General features: G+C 39.3%; 1 protein-coding gene and 1 long non-coding RNA gene across 3 annotated transcripts in view; one reads left to right on the forward strand and one right to left on the reverse strand.

The window, feature by feature from the left end:
* ANO4 (anoctamin 4) overlaps positions 1-19,691 on the forward strand; it is a 395,702-nt gene that overhangs the window by 261,726 nt on the left and 114,285 nt on the right. For both annotated transcript variants that reach the window (XM_042947503.1, XM_042947504.1), the window contains one exon: positions 14,660-14,766. In XM_042947503.1, the coding sequence (XP_042803437.1) occupies positions 14,660-14,766 (107 nt within the window). The remainder of the gene's footprint in view (positions 1-14,659; positions 14,767-19,691) is intronic.
* On the reverse strand, positions 7,808-10,996 carry LOC122224988. The gene is made up of 3 exons (XR_006205051.1): positions 10,821-10,996; positions 10,571-10,678; positions 7,808-8,023 (listed from the first exon to the last, which is right to left on the reverse strand). It is a non-coding gene; the product is annotated as an uncharacterized LOC122224988 (long non-coding RNA).

Here is a 19,691-nt window from a genome sequence, read left to right on the forward strand (position 1 = left end):
ATGTTCTCTTCTAGGATTTTTATGGGTTCAGATCTCACATTTAGGTCTTTAGTCAATTTTGAGTTCATTTTTTGTATGGTAATAAAATGGTCTAGTTTCATTTTTTTTGCAATGTAGCTTTCCAGTTTTCCCATTATCAGTTATTGAAAAAGACTGTCATTTCTCCATTGTATATCCTTGCCTCCTCTGTTGTAGATTAATTGGCCATATAAGCATGGGCTTATTTCTGAACACACTGTTCTGTTCCATGGATCTATGTGTTTGTTTTTGTGCCAGTACCATAATGTTTTGATTGTTACAGCTTTGTAGTATATCTTGAAATCTGGGATTGTGATACCTCCAGCTTTGTTCTTCTTTTTTTAAGATTGCTTTGGCTACTCAGGGTCTTTTGTGGCTCCATAGAGTTTTAGTATCATTTATTCTAGTTCTGTGAAAAATTCTGTTGGTATTTTGATAGGAATTGCATCAAGTCTGTAGATTGCTTTTGGTAGTATGGACATTTTAACAGTATTAATTCTTCCAGTCCATCATCATGGAATATCTTTCCACTTGTTGGTGTTATGTTCAATTTCTTTCATCAATTCATTCAACACATACTTTTAATATATTTTGTGCCAAGTATAATACTATAGTAGAGAATGTGATTTTGTGTTCATAAATATATTTATGTGTGCATATTTTTAATTTAAAATTTTAACTTGAGCATATTAAATTTGATGGGAAAGACACCATTTTACACACAAAATGGTAGAAAGGCAATGTAAAGCATTTGTAGGAAAAGGGAAGATTTGCCAAATTTACATACAATAAAATAAGCGAGGGTTAACATAAAGGGAAGAAAGGGAGCTAGAACTGCATCTGTGGATGGATTGCATACTGTGTAATTACACTGTGCATTACATCATCTGGAACAATGGTCAGCAGGAACAAGGGAGATCAGTGGGGAGCTCTGTGCTGCCTGTTCTTCCTTCATTCATTGTCTCATTTGACCTTTGCGACAACCCTGCAACATCATTTCATTGTCCTTGCTTTACAGAAGGTAGAATCCAGGGTCCTAAAAGTTAAACAGTTTGTTCAAGGGTACACAGTAACAAGCAGACTTTGGGGTCTGCTTAGAACCCAAATGTGCCTGATTTCAAACCCATGCCCCTTCCGTGATACACAGCCAACACTCATCAAGCAATCACTAGATATCAGGTTACTCATGAGACCAGTAGTAGTATTATATCCATTTAGAAATGGAGGAATGGAACAGAGAAGATAAGTCAGTTCAGGAAACCCTCCTGGATAGTCAGATTCCATGAGCTCACTCTTACTCTGCTAGCACACTCAAACCCAGGCTCTCATATTTATCTTCATTAGGATTTGGGGATGAAAGACAATAGATTTATCTCTTTTAAATCACACTCTTAAATCTAAAGGAAGGGCAGACCTGCTTAGAAGAATTGTAAGGCTTGGGGCAAGAGTACAAGTGAAGCCTATAGACCATATGTCTAAATAATTAGAAGTAATAAATTATGTTAACAACAGTTTCTTTTTCTATCTTGACAAATACACCCGCATAAAGACCTGAATGTCTAAGTTCTCAGGATTCTTGGAAACCCATTCCGTTGGTGGAAAAATGGTTTCCCCCACACTCATGGCCTGCCCTCTTCTCTTCCTGTCCCCAGCTCCATCCCACCCTGAGGGGCCTCAGGCTCATGTGTGTGTACACCCCGGCCCCATGTCCACATGTCATTCATGTCCCCTGAAAACAGCTTGGATACTTGGTAGGCATAGAATTGTCTCAGGTAGACCTGAGAGGCCCACAAAGACCCTAAAGTGGCCTAGGTGATTTTGGGGTCAGACTCTAGGTGGTCACTTCCTCTTCGCCTGGCCAATACTTCACCCTGTGGAAAGCAACCCATTGGGAGGCTGATTTATGAGCCCTCTAAAATCCAGGACCTGGGCAGGGTGCATCTTATATCTGAGAATGGTACTGGTTGGGCGAGGGGCAATGACCAGAGTTAAATCTATGGCTTTTGTGAATAGTATTTTATTCAAATGACTGCTAATTCAGAACCACGTCTTAGAAATGTTTTTATCCCTGGAGATAAATTTGAGTCTTCTCATTTCCCACTTCACTCACCCCCAATACTACACCAACACCATAAGCTTTGTGTTTTCCACTACATGTTGACCAGCCTCGACACTACCATCTTTTTCATCACCCACCATCACCACTCACTCCTTTTGGTCCTAGCTCCTCCTTTCTGACCTCACTGCCACTGCCTTAGTCAAAGCAGCCACCAACTCTTGCATAAACAATTATAAGTTTGCTCAACTCCTTCATCTTTCCCTACTCCCATATCTATCCATCACACCCATGTAGCTGGGTCACATGCAAGTCTCCTACCATGGGCCCACATGGCACCTTAGAAGGACACCCTTCCTCTAAGAATTCACAGCCCACAGTTTGACAAGCAGAATATCGTGGATTTCCACCCTTCCTCATCCCTTTGCCAAGCACCTTTAACAGTGAATAAAACACACTGCCACATGTAGTAGCATTGCTTCCTTGCTTAAGAGCCTTCAAAGATTCCCTAGGCCCTTTGGGATCAAGTTCAAAGTCCTTAGCACGTGGCATACAAAACTGCTTTTTTCCCCCTCCCCACCAGTCTCCTAGGCTGAATGGGCCAAATGCTCTACTATGTAGCAGTGGAGGCTACCTAACTATCCCACGACTGATGTTTTATCTTTCTAAAGTGTGCTCTTCCTCTCACTATCTGGTGAAAGCCTGTTCTCTCAGGATCTAGTTCAGATGTTGTCATTTCTTTTTATGTTTATTTATTTTTCAGAGAGAGAGAGAGCACAGGTGAGGAGCAGAGAAAAAGGGGGAAAGAATCCCAAGCAGACTTCAAACTGTCAGCACAGAACCCAATGTGGGGCTGGAACTCAAAATCTGTGAAACCATGACCTGAACCGAAATCAAGAGTCGGATGCTTAACTGACTGAGCCACCCTGGTGCCCCGGATGTTGTCATTTTTATTAAACCCCTCGTGTCTCATGCAAATGGCATTAGACTTCTGGGCCCATTAGCCTTTGTAAATACTGTGATTATGCAGTGATTATATTGTACCACAACTATTTGTTTCCATATTGCACAAAGCACAGTTCAGCAGCCAAAAGTAATTAGCAGGGATTTCCAGTTTTTACTCAAGTTTCTCAAAGGACATGAAGAAGAAGCCAAGTACATGGTCTCAGCATCCGTTGGCTATCATCATTTCTTCTTCCTTCATACCCTCTCTTCACACCCTCTGACAGAAACATCCCTCCTCCACTGAAGCCTCCACAGCCTAAAGTTCCTCTCCTCGCCACAAACCTCCTCCCTCTCTGCCATCACTTTGCTATGTGGACTGGCATAGCTTATCCACAAGGGAAGAAAAAAATCCATCCTCTTCAGGACAGAGTAAATTAAGCCATAGATTACAGGATTGTCTTTGTTGGGTTAGAGACTGTGCCCGTCAGATTATGCTAGGTTCTGCTGCACTGACATCTCTCAAATCCCAGTGTCTTACTCAAAGCAACTGATTTATTTCTTGTTCACATAGCATACTAGCTTTGGGTCAGCTGAAGCTCTGCTTTCCATGTCTTCTTTCTCATGGAACATTGGCTGAAGATGCAGCCTGTACCTAAGACATGCATTCTCATGGAAGAGGGAAACGGTAATGGTAGAGCCACACATTAGCTCTTCAAAGTTCTGCTCACATATGCCATAATCACTTCTGCTTATATTCCATTGGCCACAATAAGTCTTATGGCCAAGCATGGTAATGGGGTGGGAAATTAGACTTCTCCCCAGGAAAGGGACTGCAAGTCCATGATAATGGGTAGTGATATATAATCTTCACAAAGAAAAACAGCAAATTGGAAATAATAAAGCAATCCACCGAGGAATACCTTATGTTAATAGTATTTTGTACCTATATAACACTTTAGTCTATGAGCTCTTCTAGGGTGCAGATATCTTGCACTGTTTTACTTTGTTTTAAACACCTTCCATATTTTTAGGAAAGAAAGTTTCCGTACAAATTAGCAAAGACAAGCAGAAGAAAGGGAAAAAAATTCTGTAGGGTAGAAATCAGACTTGGGATTTAAATATTTTGAAATATAAATTCAGAAACCATGTTGATACCAAGGTGATATTCCTGTCAGATTAACAAGCAGGATAGGTGGGTGGTCGTTTATGTGGTATGTGATTTCAGATAGAGAAAGAGAGAGAGAGAGAGGGTCCCTTCCCCAAAGAATCTTTCTTTTTCTAGCTCCCTGGACCTCTCAGGCTCCACTCGGGAAAACTGAAACCCAGCAGTTATTTTAGCAGAAATTAATGTAGGGAATCTGTTACATAAGCATTGAAGAACTAAAATGTCATAAAGTGAGCACTGAGTCTACATAGATATTAACTACAGGAGGTACAGGAAGCAGCATATTGCCCCTAGGGCTAGAGGGTCCAGAGGAAGAGGTTGGGTTTATCAGAACCTTGAAGCTCAGAGAAGATTGCCCCCTGGAGCTGACCCCCCATGCCTCTGAGGAGAAAATGCTGCCCTGCCTGTGCTAGTACCTCTGGGGTACAGGGCAATGCAGTGAGTCTAGTCTGGGATGTTTATTTTTTAAGATGGAAACTGGAACCAACTGCCACTGTGAGGTTGAAGAATCACTGCTGGAGCAACATTGACAGGACAATGGGCAAACAGGAAAGACCAAATCCTTTCACTCCATTTGTTCCCCTTCCGGTCTCCTCGTAGGACCCCCTACTGGCAGAACCTTATCAGAGAGCCAGCCACAGAGTAGGATTGTAGTTGGCAGAGTCCCTGCTCCAGCATTATAGAGGAGGGTATAGAAGAGAGAAGCTAGGAGTGACCTCAGGGACTGGAACGTCTCCCTAATATCTGGAATTTTACAGTGTGAACTTTAATCCTTTGGCTAAAGTCATCTGTATTTGAAATAAATGTACCTTTTGGCGGGGGTGGCTCAGTGGGTTAAGCATCTGACTCTTAATTTCGACTCAGGTCATGATCTCACAGTTGTGAGATCAAGCCCCACCTCTGCACTGTCAAGGAGGAGCCTGCTTGGAATTCCCTCTCTCCCTCTACCCAACCCTCCCCCCCCCCCACACTCTCTCTCTGTCTCTCTCTCTCTCAAATATAAATAAGTAAGTGTAAGTAGGTAAATTAATTAACTAACTAAATGTCCCTGGGAAAGATTAAAAGTTTCAATGTTATTCTTCATTTATACCCCATAATGAGTAAGCTTATCAGCTCTTTTTTAGAGAGCCAAAAATAAAGAAGGGAAGGAAGAAAGAGCTAAGAGGGGGTACTTTGGCTGTAGCAGGAATAGACAAAGGATCTTACTAAGATGGGAGAGGGAGGAAAATGTCAAAAAAGAAAAAAGATTGGGGAATTATGGAAAATAAATTTTACCAACTTTGAAGTTTTATGGATGCTTGGCAGGTTTCTAGATCTTTGCTGACTACAGCAATATAGATGAACCACAAGAAAGACAGATCTGTCCCTTTGGTCAGCACTCAGTCCTGCTCAGCTCTAATAAGGGAATATAAAAATAAGACCCATCACCAAGACCAGACTAAGACAGTGGCCACAGATGAATCACTGGATGATCAATTTATGCAGTGACAATTGCCTCAGTAATTCAGGCAAAACCTTACTATCGACTCGATTATAGTAGCACCCTAATTAGTAGAAAGCTGAGGCCTGGGTTATTCTAAATTGGATTTTTCTGCTCTGAGGATTAATTATGAAATCACTAGGTCTCCAAACTTGTTTTTATGGATTTAAGACAAATGATTTCCTCTTCATTCTGTCTCACTTTTCAATGGGAAATAACAGTGGTCTCTAATAAATTTAAATACCGCAGTGCTTTCATGTTTTCCTTCTGAATATCCATTTCCATTCAGTCAGCATCAGGCACTCGTTCTGTGACAGACACTGTGTAGGGCTGGACGAGGATGAATGAATCCCAGTTTCTGTCCTTAAGGCTTAGTGGCTGAGCCCACACAGGCTCTGGAGTCTGTGAGACCTGGGCCCCAAATCCCAGCTCTGCAACTCACGAACTGTAGGACTCTGAGCTTTAGTCATATTTTGAGTATTTTTTCACAATTACAATAACTTTCTGAGCATAATTATTATTTTCAATGTTTCCTCACTCCACATAGCCTCATATACTCTAACACATTACTTTCTGATCATTTTTACTCTCTTTATTATTCTCTATCTTTTATAGATACCCAGTTATCTTTCGCTGACTGTCCATGCTAAAGAATAGGAAATGCAAAACTTGAGTAGAATTTCGGAATAATGGGTGGGGCCTATCAACTTGTAGCTTTGTTGTAGGGAAATGGCTGGGGGGTTTCAATTTTGGAGTCTCCAGCCTATTCCTCTTCAGATCTTTCATCTTTAAGCTGGTCAGATTCCCCAGAGAAGTCTCTGCCAGTGTTCTCCCTGGAAAGTCAAAACCTGGTTGCCAATGTTCTGGAGCCTAAGTGAATGAAGACACCTGGGAATCTCAGCTTCCAGGATGCAAGTATTCACTTGGTCCTCTAGATTTCAGGATAGCTCCCCTACCCCTAACCATCTCTGGTATCTTACAGTTCAGGGGTTTTATTATTTCCCTATGCAAAGAAAAAAAACTCTCCAAGTTTCTGTGAAAATACAAGTGAAGCTCTGAGGATCTACCTTCTTCCTAAATGGCTTTCAACCAATACTTATTTCAGCACCCCCTTCACCCCACTTCTAGAGGCCCCTGATGCCCCAGTTCTTAAGATTTTATGAGATTTTGTAGAGTATAAATATGATTGTTCTTGGTCTTGTCCAGAACTGGTTTAGGATTCTGTTACCACCTGTCTGTCCACTTTTCACATTCCAGCATATTGTTGCTGTTGCTTTCTGCTGTCTTTGTTCCTTGAGGATTTATACCTGTATGTAAACGCACACACACACACATACACACACACTACTGTTATTTGCATGGGGTTTTGAGAGAGAGCCAAATTAAATGCAAGTGTTTAATTTTCCATTTTACCTGAAAGTCTCATATTTATTGGTGTTTAAAGTTCAAATAGAAAAAATGATGTCATGAAGTACAATTAGAAATGACCAATGGAGGGGCGCCTGGGTGGCTCAGTCGGTTGAGCGACCGACTTCGGCTCAGGTCACGATCTCACGGTTCGTGAGTTCGAGCCCCGCGTCGGGCTCTGGGCTGATGGCTCAGAGCCTGGAGCCTGCTTCAGATTCTATGTCTCCCTCTCTCTCTCTGCCCCTCCCCATTCATGCTCTGTCTCTCTCTGTCCCAAAAATAAATAAACGTTAAAAAAAAAATTAAAAAAAAAAAAAGAAAGAAATGACCAATGGAATAAGAAAAATGTGTTCACATTGCTTTAGATTTCACCCATTTATCACCTTAATCCTACAAAGAGGCTTTAAAATCTTCAACTGGTCAGAACTCTGAATATTATGTATATCACATATTTGGTCTGATAATTATCTCCTCCTTTTACTCCTAACAATTACACTTAAGAAGTTAGTTATTGCATTATGGTTCCTAAAGCCAAAAAAAAATTCTCAAAATAGGCCTTGTCACATAAAAAAATTAATTGGTTGCTTTGTTCCTACTTAGATTTTCATTAATTTGAGGACATAATTTAAGTGACAGTTAACTGTATAACCTTTGCATCTCCTTGTTAAAAAAGAAATCTCTATTTAAAAGTATAATTGAGAAAGTTTTCTGAAATATTTATTTTAAGGCATTAGCTTTCACTTTTCTTTTTGTATTATGAATTAATACAACTAGCCATCAGAAAAGACTGGCATATTGGTCACAGATTGCTACATAACAATCTACCCAAAATTTAGTAACTTAAAACCCATTTTACTTGTGCGTGATTCTTTTGTTTCAGCAATTATGCTGGGTTAAGCTGGCCAGTTCTTCCACTGGTTCCATTTAGAGTCAATATGTGGTTGCAGTCATTCTGTAAGGAAAGATAGTTAGACAAGGAACATGTAGATACATCTCCTCACCCCACCCCCCAAAATTCAGAAAGTAAAACAAGAAAAAAAATAAAACAAGGTAATGGGAAGAGAGAGTGTGACTTTCAGGACACGAGAGTAACTGTCTTAGCTAACATACTCAGGAGGTGACATTTAAGTTGAGGCCCAAATGTTGGAAAGAAACAGGTTGTGCAAAAATCTAAGGATCGATTGAGCTAAAGCCCTGGGTAGTGGCAAGTTGAGTTTTTTCAAGGGCAGAAGAAAAGACAATGTTGCTAGTTTATAATGAACAAGAGGAAGAGGAGAAGAGATAAGTACACTGGCATAGGGAGGACCAGACCATAGGAGAAGCATGTAGACCTTGGAAAGTAGTTAGGCTTTATATCAAATCTGTGGGAAGTTGGTGAAGAGTTTTAAGCAGAAGAGGAATGAGATTTTATTTATGTTGTAAAATATCCTTGCTATGTAGAGAATGAACTAATGGGAGGAAGTGAAATTGGAATAGTCAGGAAACTCTCACAGTGCTCTTAGAAACACCTTCAGCGCAGTGAGGGTGGTAAAGGATCAGATTCAGGATGACATTTGGGAAGAACAAAAACTTGATTGGAGATTGGACATGAGAGAAAGAGAGGATAGAGTATGCATCTCAAGTTTGTGACTTGAGAAATTAGATGTGTCAGTGCCATTTTTTAAGATGGAAAAGATGAGGAGGAAAGGAGATTTTTACTTTACAAGGGTATAGATCAAGAGTTCTTTTTGGGATATATTGGGTTTGAATTGTCTCTTAGACTCATATGGAGTCCTGTCATCTACCAACTAGGTTTGATGATCTACCTCAGTACTTTATAGTGTCGCTTTGTGATTAACCCCATTGTTGGGCAACTAAGACATAATGACCCTCATTTTCCTGACAAGTAACTGTGTCCCAAAGAAACTCAATGACTTCCCCAAGGCCACACAGCTGAAATGAAGACTTGAACCCAAGACCTGTATACAGTCCTGTAGGGCATTTTTACCCCTTGCCCAATCTCCTGCTCCAGTTTTTATGGTCAAAGGGAGATGCCAGATAAGGTTACCATTATTGAGGCTTTGCCCACATGCTCAAATTGTCATCCATATTTGAGGCAATATTCTACTAGCCACATGTGAATATTTATATTTTGATTTTATTTAGTTAAAATTAAGTTAAAGTAAAAATTTACCTTCCTTTTTGTTTATCCACAGTTTAAGTGTTCAGTAGCTACATGTGACTAGTGGCTACCATATTGGATAGCATAATTAAAGAACATTTTCATCATCTCAGAAATTTCTATTCGATAATACTAGACTCTACATAATTCATACCAAGTTAATTGTGAAAAAAGTCATATTCCAATAGCTATTGCCTAAGAAGAAAGTTTTTTAAAAAATAAGGTGGCATTTGCTTTAAAAGTAACACATTTCACGATAATCTTTAATTTCATACACAGCTGTAATGAACACCTTTTCCCAATTCACACCCTTGATTCTTTGTGTATTTCTCATTTTTCCTAATAAGAATAGAGGCTTCTCTGAGGAGAGAAGCTAGGTTCTTTCCACCTTTGCATTACCCTCACTCAAAATAAATACATGCATAACATTCACATCCCTTGCTACCCACCACCCACCTCACATATAACACCCTCAGCTAACAGTTCTTTGCACAGAACAAGCAGAATGTTTACAACCAGCCACTGCTGTGGCCGGTTGGCTTCAGGAGAACATAAAACAGAGTGCAAATAACCACAGCTTTAGGGAGTCTATAGCTAAAACCTAATTTCATGGCATATTCTATTCCAAGTTTTTGCTCTTTCTAGCAGGGAGGAGATTGGGAGGCTCATCAGGTAAAACTGAAGGCTGCTTATCTCTGGAGGGTGGGGACCTTGGAGGGGAGATGGTGGGAACTTCAGATTTGCCTATTACTTGATGAGGAGGTGAGCAGGGCCTTCCTCACATGGTAAGATGAAAGTGTCCAGAAAATCCCGTTCACACCCACATGCATACAGGCAGGCATGTGCTCTCAGCAGTTCCTTTCACAAATGAATGGGAAAATTTGGAAGCGACAGATGGGTTTTGAATCCTTTCTCAGTTGTATGACTTCAGGTATATTACATAAACACTCTAAAGAGTAGGAGAAGGAGATGTATGTGTAGAGCCTTGATCACATAATTATTCCTCTTCTCACCCTTTAGGGTGAAGGGGAGAATAAACCCAGAAAGAAGTTGCATTTTCCCTTTGGAATTTTTTTAACAAGAGTGCCTGGGTGGCTCAGTCAGTTAAGTTTCCAGCTTCGGCTCAGGTCATGATCTCACCATTCATAGGTTCAAGCCCTGTTTCAGGCTCTGTGCTGACAGCTCAAACCTGGAGTCTGCTTCAAATTCTGTCTTTCCCTCTCTCTGTCCCTTCCCTGTTCGTGCTCTGTCTCGGTCTCTCAAAAATAAATAAACGTTAAAAATTTTTAATAAAAATTTTTAACAAAATATTTCATGTTTTTTATAGGTGGTACTTACATAAAAATTTCCTAAGTGTGTCAGTGAAGTTTCCTTCCTTTCCAGCCACCTAGTTCTCCCAGAGGCAGCTAGTATTTCCAGATGTCTATGTGTCCATTCCATATTATCCTGTGCATGTGCAAGCAAATAAATACGTCATTACACTTATATCTTCCTTATATATGTGTTTTTCTCTTTGATACAAATAGCTGTGTGACTATTTTAAATCTTGTTTTCCCCTATAGTATCTTGAAGATTTTTTTATATCTACCCTGAACACCTTCAGTCTCTTCACAGATTCAGAGTATTTCATTGTAGAATTGTACAATAACTTGTTTATCTTAACCCCCACTGATGAATTGTTTAGGTCATTTTTAGAATTTTGCTGTTATAACCCATGCCATAATGAATGTTTTTGGTTATCTGTCACTTTGCACATGGGTAAAGTGTATTTGTAGAATAAATTTCTAAAAGAATTGCTGGTCAGAAGATATGTATATATTATATATAACATAATTATATAGCTATTAATATAATTAGCCTATATATAATTTTGATAGACGTGGTCAAATGACTCTTGTAGAATTTGTACTAGTTTTCTGACCCATCAGTAATGTATGAAAGCAGAGTTTCTAAGCCTTTGTGGATCCCTGATACCTCTGAGACTGAGCTCCCAAGTTTTATGTTTACTGTAACAGCTCAGCTTACATAATGCATGCATGTGTGCATGCATGTATGTGTGTGATTTTATTTGAAGAAAGTTGTTTTGGCTAAGTTACTAAGGAAGGCTTGAGAACAATGATGTCAAGAATCATCATTGTGCCTTCTCTTAGCCCTTCAGTTTGAAAGGGTGACATAGAAAATGAGATTGTTCCACATCCTGTAAGAAAACCCTTTGGCAGCATAGAGAGAATGGTTCAGGTGGTAGCTGGAAAGATGAAATGGGTGGAAATATTTCCAGGGAGCAGTAAGTAGCTGCCAAGTTATAAAGAGGTGATATTTAGTCTCATAGCCCCCAATGTTAGCAAGTGTTCTTCAGAAGGTCAGCTCATTTGAGCCAGTTGTCAACCCCTGTATTAGTGCTGGAAGTATAGAGATGAGCATGGCTAGTCCTTGCCCTCAAGTTCATCCAGAGAAGTCAGGCATGTAGGCAGGCAAATTCTCTATGATGTCATAGAAGCAACAGCAATGATGACAGCTACCTCTGAGAGCTTATTAAGTACCAGACAGTGAGGTTCTCCAATGCTCGTCATCTCACCTGATTCTACAGAAATGCCATGAGAGTGATTACGGTGTTATCCCCATTTCACAGATGAGGAAACCAAGATTCAGGGAAGTTGAGGGAGAGTCCCAATACCACATAGTATGTGACAGAGCTAGGGTTTAGTCTGTGGACTGTCTCACTTCAAAGTCTTAAAGGGAATAAGGGGTAATTTAGAACTTAATGCTCATCTTCCTCTTCTATTAAATGGTTTTCTCCTTTCTCTTGTTATGACACCAAATCACTTTTCAGGGGAGGGGGGAGGGGGTCAAGGAAGACCCTTGGAGATGTGTCCTGAATCGATGCTCAAAGAATGACTAGAAGCAAGGAAAGCATTCCAGGCAAAGCAGCTCTTGGGCTGATCCCAAGAGTCAGCCCTCAGGAATCAGGAGGTTTCTGACAAAGGGAGATGAGTGCAGTGGGTAAGAGGGCAGCCTCTGGAGCCACACTGCCTGAGTTTAAATCCTAGCTCTCCCCCTTAGTTGAGTGACTTTGGGTGCATCATTCACCTTCTCTGATTCTTCACCTGTAAGATGGATCTATAAAATATTATGTCCTGCGTTATTGTAAGGATTGAATGAATTAATGTACCTGGAACATTTAGAATAGTGCTTGGCACGTGTCCTATATATTTGTTCCCACTGTAGAATCTCCAAGCTCCAGGTACAACCTAGATATAAGGAAGAGGAAAACAAAATTTTGAAGCTCATCTGTGGTGCTTATTATAGAGAACTATTACATGAGCTCACAAAATGTAATGTGGTACTATAAAAGGAGGAGAAAGTAGAAAACTGTTTAATGGAGGAGGGACATGGGTTTTTAGGCCAGAATTGTCCTGTCAAGGATGGTCATGCTTATCAGCTTTCAGTTATCATCTAGTATTGTGAGTCAAAACTGGGCTTTTTTATTTGTCTATTTCTTTATGACATCTTTATTTGGTATTAAAATGAGATGGTCGGTCTTAAAGAAGGTGGAAAAGCAGAGGAAGATAAGATAAAAGGAACTGCATTCAATGTAACTTTTGGTTTCCTCTCTTCCTCTTTGATGCAATAAAATGTTTTCAGAAAACCTTGAAGAAAATACAAGATAAGCTCTGCAGCTTTCTAATTCACCCACATAGCATTTATCTGTCATCCACCAAGTCAAATTACTTTTTCTGAGAACAGTTTTCTATAACATAATCCTGGGGAGTTAAAAGTGAGAGGAAAAATACTTCTCCAGGGAATCAGTTCACATGATTTATATTTTATCTTCATATTCTTTGGCCTTTCTCCCCTTTATATGTTATCCCAAATTCATGTTCCCAGTTGTTCCCATGCCCGGACTATCTTCTGTAGGCCAGTTTTATTTTTTCCTTCCACCATCTGAACAACTCTTGGAAATCTATCTACTTGAAGAAAAACATTGAATAGCAAATTTCCCCAACATTAACCCCAAAGGCCCTCAGTTACTACAATTCAGAAACCTGTACCTGTATTTGTACCAGCCACTCAATAGATCCTGGGGCTACAGAAATTAGTGTGATTAAGCCTTGTGTCCTGAATGAGTTCACAGTCTTGTGTGAGATACAGACCTGCAAAGAGAGGTTGATTCTGCCTATCTCAGCCATACAATCATGTTCATTTCCTTTATGGCTTGTCTTCCCCCCTAGCCTGTAAGCCTCTCAAAGACTAAGTTTTTATCTGTTTTGTTTACTACTGTGTAATCAGTACCCTAGATAGTGCCCTCAATAAACATTTGTTGAATGAATGAGTGAATGAATGAATGGAAACAAATGAATTACAACATAGAATAATCAGTAAATTGATGTGCTTACAAGAGAAGAAGGAGCACAGAGGAGGGAGTACTGAACTCTTGACGGGGAGCAGTGGAGTTGGAGGGGTGAGGAGGCCTGCTGGGGGAGGTGACTTCTGAGCTTGGTTCTGAAGGTAATGGCTGCCAACCTTGATATGCCTTGCATGGTGTCTGACTCAGAGGAGGTACCCAATAAAAGTTTTCTGAGTTAATAAACTTTACAATTTATGAAGCAGTTATACTTACAGTATCTCTAATATTGTACCACTTATCACTTAACACATCCTGGGAAGGGAGGACATGGCCACTTCATGCTGGATTATGTGGTTTTGGAAGCTCTGTCACCTGAAAAACCTCTCAGTAGGGTAGGGACATCTGGAAAACCCAGTGTCTTGGTGTGTGATCCCTGTAAGAAACTTTAGAGGCTGGGTCAGCCACTGGCTGAGAAAGAAAGCAATTTTAAGTATTGCTTTAGGAGAGGAGTCCCATCCAGCAAGGCGCGTGGGAATGGAACAGACAGAGGCCCTGAGCCAGACCAGAGCTTATTACCTAACTTCCATATCTACCACCCAAACCAGCTTGAGATCTTAAAATTTCTGAAAAATCAGGTGGTTGACATGACAGGGAAGGAGGTGGGTTAGAATACAAGAGGAGATAAAAACAAAATAAATTTTTGGTTGAATTTATCTAATGACCTTACTGAGGGGAAAAAAACAATGATGGCAACAAACAAAAAAACAAACAAACAACAACAAAAAAAACAAGATATGAGGCCTAGACTTACTACTAGTTTATTTTAAGGATTCTTAATTGTTTTTAGCTCCAGCTCCTTCCTGACATAATTATATTAATGCTCAGGAGACTAAGAACCAAAACTACTGAGATTGTGAGTCTCCTGCCTCTGGTGTGATTTCTGGGCTCTCTCATGCTATTCCAGACCCACCCTCCATGACTGATTGAAGACACTTCTGTATGAGTAACACCAAATTATGTCAAAGATTAGATTCATCACCTCCAATTAACCTTCAGCTTGTGTTTTCAATATGTGTGTGCAGCTTCATCATACACAACAAAGACACTTTCTTCAACAATGCCACAAGAAGTAGAATCGTACATCACATTTTACAAAGAATAAAGTATGAAGAAGGAAAAAACAAAATTGGTAAGTAGCATATTAGTATAATAAGCTACATTTGATTTGGGAGATTACAGACTTTTTTTTCCTTTGGTTTTATAAAGTGTATATCAATTCTATAACTTCTCATGATTTATAAAACCTCTACTCCCCTGATGGATAACTCACAAGTGTAAAACCTTAATAGCACCCTTAGATCTTTTAAAAATAGCATGTTATCTCATGTATGTAAGATCAGGGAAAAATTCTCTTAGTTCAATAAATATTTGTGGTGTTCCCATTATGTGCCAGGCAGTGGGCTAGATGTTGGGAGAGATGGGCATGGTTATCTTCTGGAGCATATGTTCAAGAGGTTAAAAGCCAGCAATAAACAAATAAGTAAATACAGTGAGTAACATGAAGAAATTGAAATGGGTGATCTTACAGAGATAGACTGGCAAGGGGTGGAGGGTGGAGATCAAGATGAGATGGAGTGGTCAAAGGAAGCTTCACTGAGAAGCCAGGATTTGAACTGATACCTGATGACAAGAAGGGGCCAACATGGGAAGATAGCGGGGGAGTTGTTCTAGGCAAGTGCAGAGATGAACTGTCACACTTAAGGAAATTCTCCAAATAATCACCTCCTCCATTAAATAACTTCCATTATTCTTTTTTTTTTAAATGAAATTTATTGTCAGATTGGTTTCCATACAACACCCAGTGCTCATACCAACAGGTGCTCTCCTCAATGCCCATCACCCACTTTCCCCTCCCTCCCACCCCCATCAACCCTTAGTTTATTCTCAGTTTTTAAGCGTCTCTTATGGTTTACCTCCCTCCCTCTCTAACTTTTTTTTCCCTTCCCCTCCCCCATGGTCTTCTGTTAAGTTTCTCAGGATCCACATAAGAGTGAAAACACATGGTATCTGTCTTTCTCTGTATGACTTATTTCACTTAGCATATTCTTATATATGTATTTTATTTTTCATTTTATTTAACTTCATTTTTAAATTCCACTATAATTAATATACAGTGTTGTGTTAATTTCAGGTGTACATTATAGTGATTCAACAATTCTATGCACAGTGCTCATCATAATAAGTGCACCTTAATCCCCTTCGCCTATTTCACACACACACACACACACACACACACACACACACACACACACACCCAGTAACTACTAAGTTGTTTCTGTAATTAAGAGTCTATCATTTGGTTTGTCTCCTTTATTTCTTTGTTTTGTTTCTTATATTCTACATATAAGTGAAATCATATGGTTTTTGTCTTTCTCTGACTTCACTTAGTATTATACCCTCTAGATCCATCCATGTTGTTGCAAATGGCATGATTTCATTCTTTTTTAATGGCTGAGTATTATTCGTGTGTGTGTGTGTGTGTGTGTGTGTGTGTGTGTGTGTGTATAAATATATAAACACACAACGCATCTGTATCCATTCATCTGTCAATGGATATTCACAATTCATATTTGGGACTTTTTTATGAGAACCTTTCCATATTATTTTATCACATTTTCTATATTATTAAACAGATTATCATCTATCAGGAGGATTTGGGTGGCTTTGTCCTTATTTCTGTCCAAACAAGCTTTTTATCAGTAGTTTGAATAATGACCTATAGCACTCAGGATCTAGTCAGGAGACAAAAATCACACATAATTTTTATAGGGAAAATTTAATATTAAAACTATGACAGGATTGGAGTAATCAGGGATTGGCTAGTAAAGAGTAAAGAGAACTCTAAAGGATAAAGAAATAGCAGATATTAAGGGTATCTACCACTTTTGGGAAGACTCCCCCCAGCAAAGCTGTGATTCAGACTCTGCTGGAAATGGTGCGGCTGTGGTTCACTAGGTGGCAGAGCAGTGTTCTGGAGTTGCTGGCAGAAATTGCCTGGAGGGGCTCCAGGGAAGCCATTCATTGGGAGGTGTTGCACCAACAGCACTGCTCTGTGAAACTGTTTAAGGAAATACCTGCCCTTGGGGCAGTACCATGTGCTACCGGCCACCATGCACTGCAGGAAGTTGGTGCCGTAGAAGCCATGTGCTGCAGAAGCCTGCTGAGGGGAGCATACTGGTACCAGGAAGGCAAACTCCTTACTTTTCCAGAGTCCTTCCAGTGCCCTCTACTGACAAAGCCTAACAGTGTACAGCCTGGTAAAGAAGAAATATTTACAAGGTCCAGCTCCATTATTGCAAAGTAGGCAATGAAAATATATTTGGAATTAAGAGGCAAATAAATTGATACCTGGTATATGGCTTAAACAGCCTGCCCATCAAGCTTTCCGGTCGGGTGGACTCTGGAGGGATGCATTAAATATTTTTGTCTTTGGAGTCCAGAGCATAAGAGATCTCAGTGATCTGGAAATCTTAGCCAAATCCAACAAGGTGACATTTAATAGTTTGTAAATGTAAAGTCCTACACTCGAATTCAGCAAAACAACTACCCTGGTACAGTGTGGGAGAAATGTTGCTCAACAACATCATGAGAGGAACAGACTTGAGAGGCTTAGTTGAATGCAAGCTCAGTGAGTCATTAGTATGGTGAAGCTGCCAAAAACTGCTTTGATCCCAAGCTGCATAAATTAAAATATAATACAGAGAAAATGAGAGCTATCTAGTCCAAATATGAAAACACCTGAAATAATAAGTTCAGTGAGAGTCTATGTAGGTGGGTATCGTAAAATTGAACCTGATTTAGGTCTTTATTAACTTCAGTGGGGTTGTGGGTTAGCACATCTTTATATTTTCTGCAACAGTCAACCATCCTTGAGACACATCCTCTCCATAAAGTCCTCCATGACCATTCCAGCTTGAAGGTATTCTTTCTTCTTCCTGTGAATTCCTATGGCAACTACTTCTGGAATGTTTATTTAATAAGCAACCATGTACAACTCTTCTTTCATTATCTTGAATTCTTTATTTTCAATGATATTATGAAAATTCTACCACGCAAAAAGAACCACCATTAACATTTTGGTGTATTAAATAACATAAATAAAAGGATAAGAACCATATGATCTTCTCAATAGATGCAGAAAAAGCATTTGACAAAGTACAGCATCCATTCTTGATAAAAACTATCAACAAAGTAGGGATAGATGGAACATACCTCAACATCATAAAGGCCATATATGAAAGACCCATGCTAATCTCATCCTCAATGGGGAAAAACTGAGAGTCTTCTCCCTATGGTCAGGAACAAGACAAGGATGTCCACTCTCACCATTACTATTTAACATAGTACTGGAAGTCTTAGCCTCAGCAATGAGACCACAAAAAGAAATAAAAGGCAGCTAAATCAGCAAGGGAGAAGTCAAGCTTTTACTATTTGCAAACAAAATGATACTCTATGTCAAAAACCCAAAAGACTCCACCAAAAATTGCTAGAACTAATACATGAATTCAACAAAATCACAGGTTATAAAATCAATGTACAAAAATCTGTTGCATTTCTATACATCAGTAATGAGGCAGCAGAAAAAGAAATCAAGGAATCAATCCCATTTGCAACTGCACCAAAAACAAGAGACCTAGGAATAAACCTAACCAAAGAGGTAAAAGACCTGTACTCTGAAAACTATAGAAAGAAATTGAAGAGGATACAAAGAAATGGAAATGCATTCCGTGCACATGGCTGGGAAGAACAAAGATTGTTAAAATGTCTATACTATCCAAAGCAGTCTACACATCTACTGCAATCCCCATCAAAATACCACCAGCATTTTTCACAGTGGTAGAAGAAAAACAATTGTGAAATTTGTATAGAACCACAAAAGACCCCAAATAGCCAAAGCAGTCCCAAAAAAGAAGAACGAAACTGGAGGCATCTTGATTCCAGATTTCAAGCTATTTTATAAAGCTATAGTCATCAAGACAGTATGGTACTGACACAAAAACAGACAGATCAATAGAACAGAATTAGAAAACTCAGAAACGGACCCACAATTATATGGTCAACTCATATTTGACTAAGCAGGAAAGAATTTCCAATGGAAAAAAGGCCGTGTCTTCAACAAATGGTGTTGGGAAAACTGGACAGCAACATGCATAAGAATGAAATCAACCACTTTCTTATACCATATACAAAAATAAATTCAAAATAGATTTAAAAAACCTAAATGTGAGGCAAGAAACCATCAAAATCCTAGGGGAGAATACAGGCAGCAACCTCTTTGACCTCAGCTATAGCAACTTCTTACTAGACACGTCTCCAAAGGCAAAGGAAACAAAAGCAAAAATGAACTGTTGGGACTTCATCAAAATAAAAAGCTTCTGCACAGCAAAGGAAACAATCAACAAAACTAAAAGGCATCCTATGGAATGGGAGAAGATATTTGCAAATGACCTATCAGATAAAAGGTTAGTATCCAAAATCCATAAAGAACTCCTCAAACTCATCACCCAAAAAACAAATAATCCAGTGAAGAAATGGGCAGAAGACAGGAATAGACTCTTTTCCAAAGAAGACATACATATGGCCAGCAGACACATGAAAAGATACTCACCATCACTCATCATCAGGGAAATGCAAATCAAAACCACAGTGGGATACCACCTCACACGTGTCAGAATGGCTAAACTCAACAACATAAATATTATATTAATTACTTTTTAAATATGTATCCCCTATTTGCTCATGTAATTTTAACAAAAAAGATATATTACACTTCCCTTTTATCATAACTTTTATCATAACTTTTAACATTGTATCATAAAAATGCTAGGAAAGAAATGAGCAGAAGTGCAATGATTATGATAGTAGCTATTCTGAATTATTTCATAAAATACAAATTTTTAAAAACAGTGCCTTCGCTAATATTGGTGCTATAACTTGCAACACATCTCACAATTTATTATAACACGCTAGTGTATTGAGACTGTAGCTAAAAACTGCTAGTCTGGACAGTAAGCTCTTTAGTTGTAAATACGCTGCCTTATTCATCTTCATATC

Source organism: Panthera leo, chromosome B4 (genome assembly GCF_018350215.1).
Source record: "Panthera leo isolate Ple1 chromosome B4, P.leo_Ple1_pat1.1, whole genome shotgun sequence".
Classification (NCBI taxonomy): domain Eukaryota; kingdom Metazoa; phylum Chordata; class Mammalia; order Carnivora; family Felidae; genus Panthera; species Panthera leo.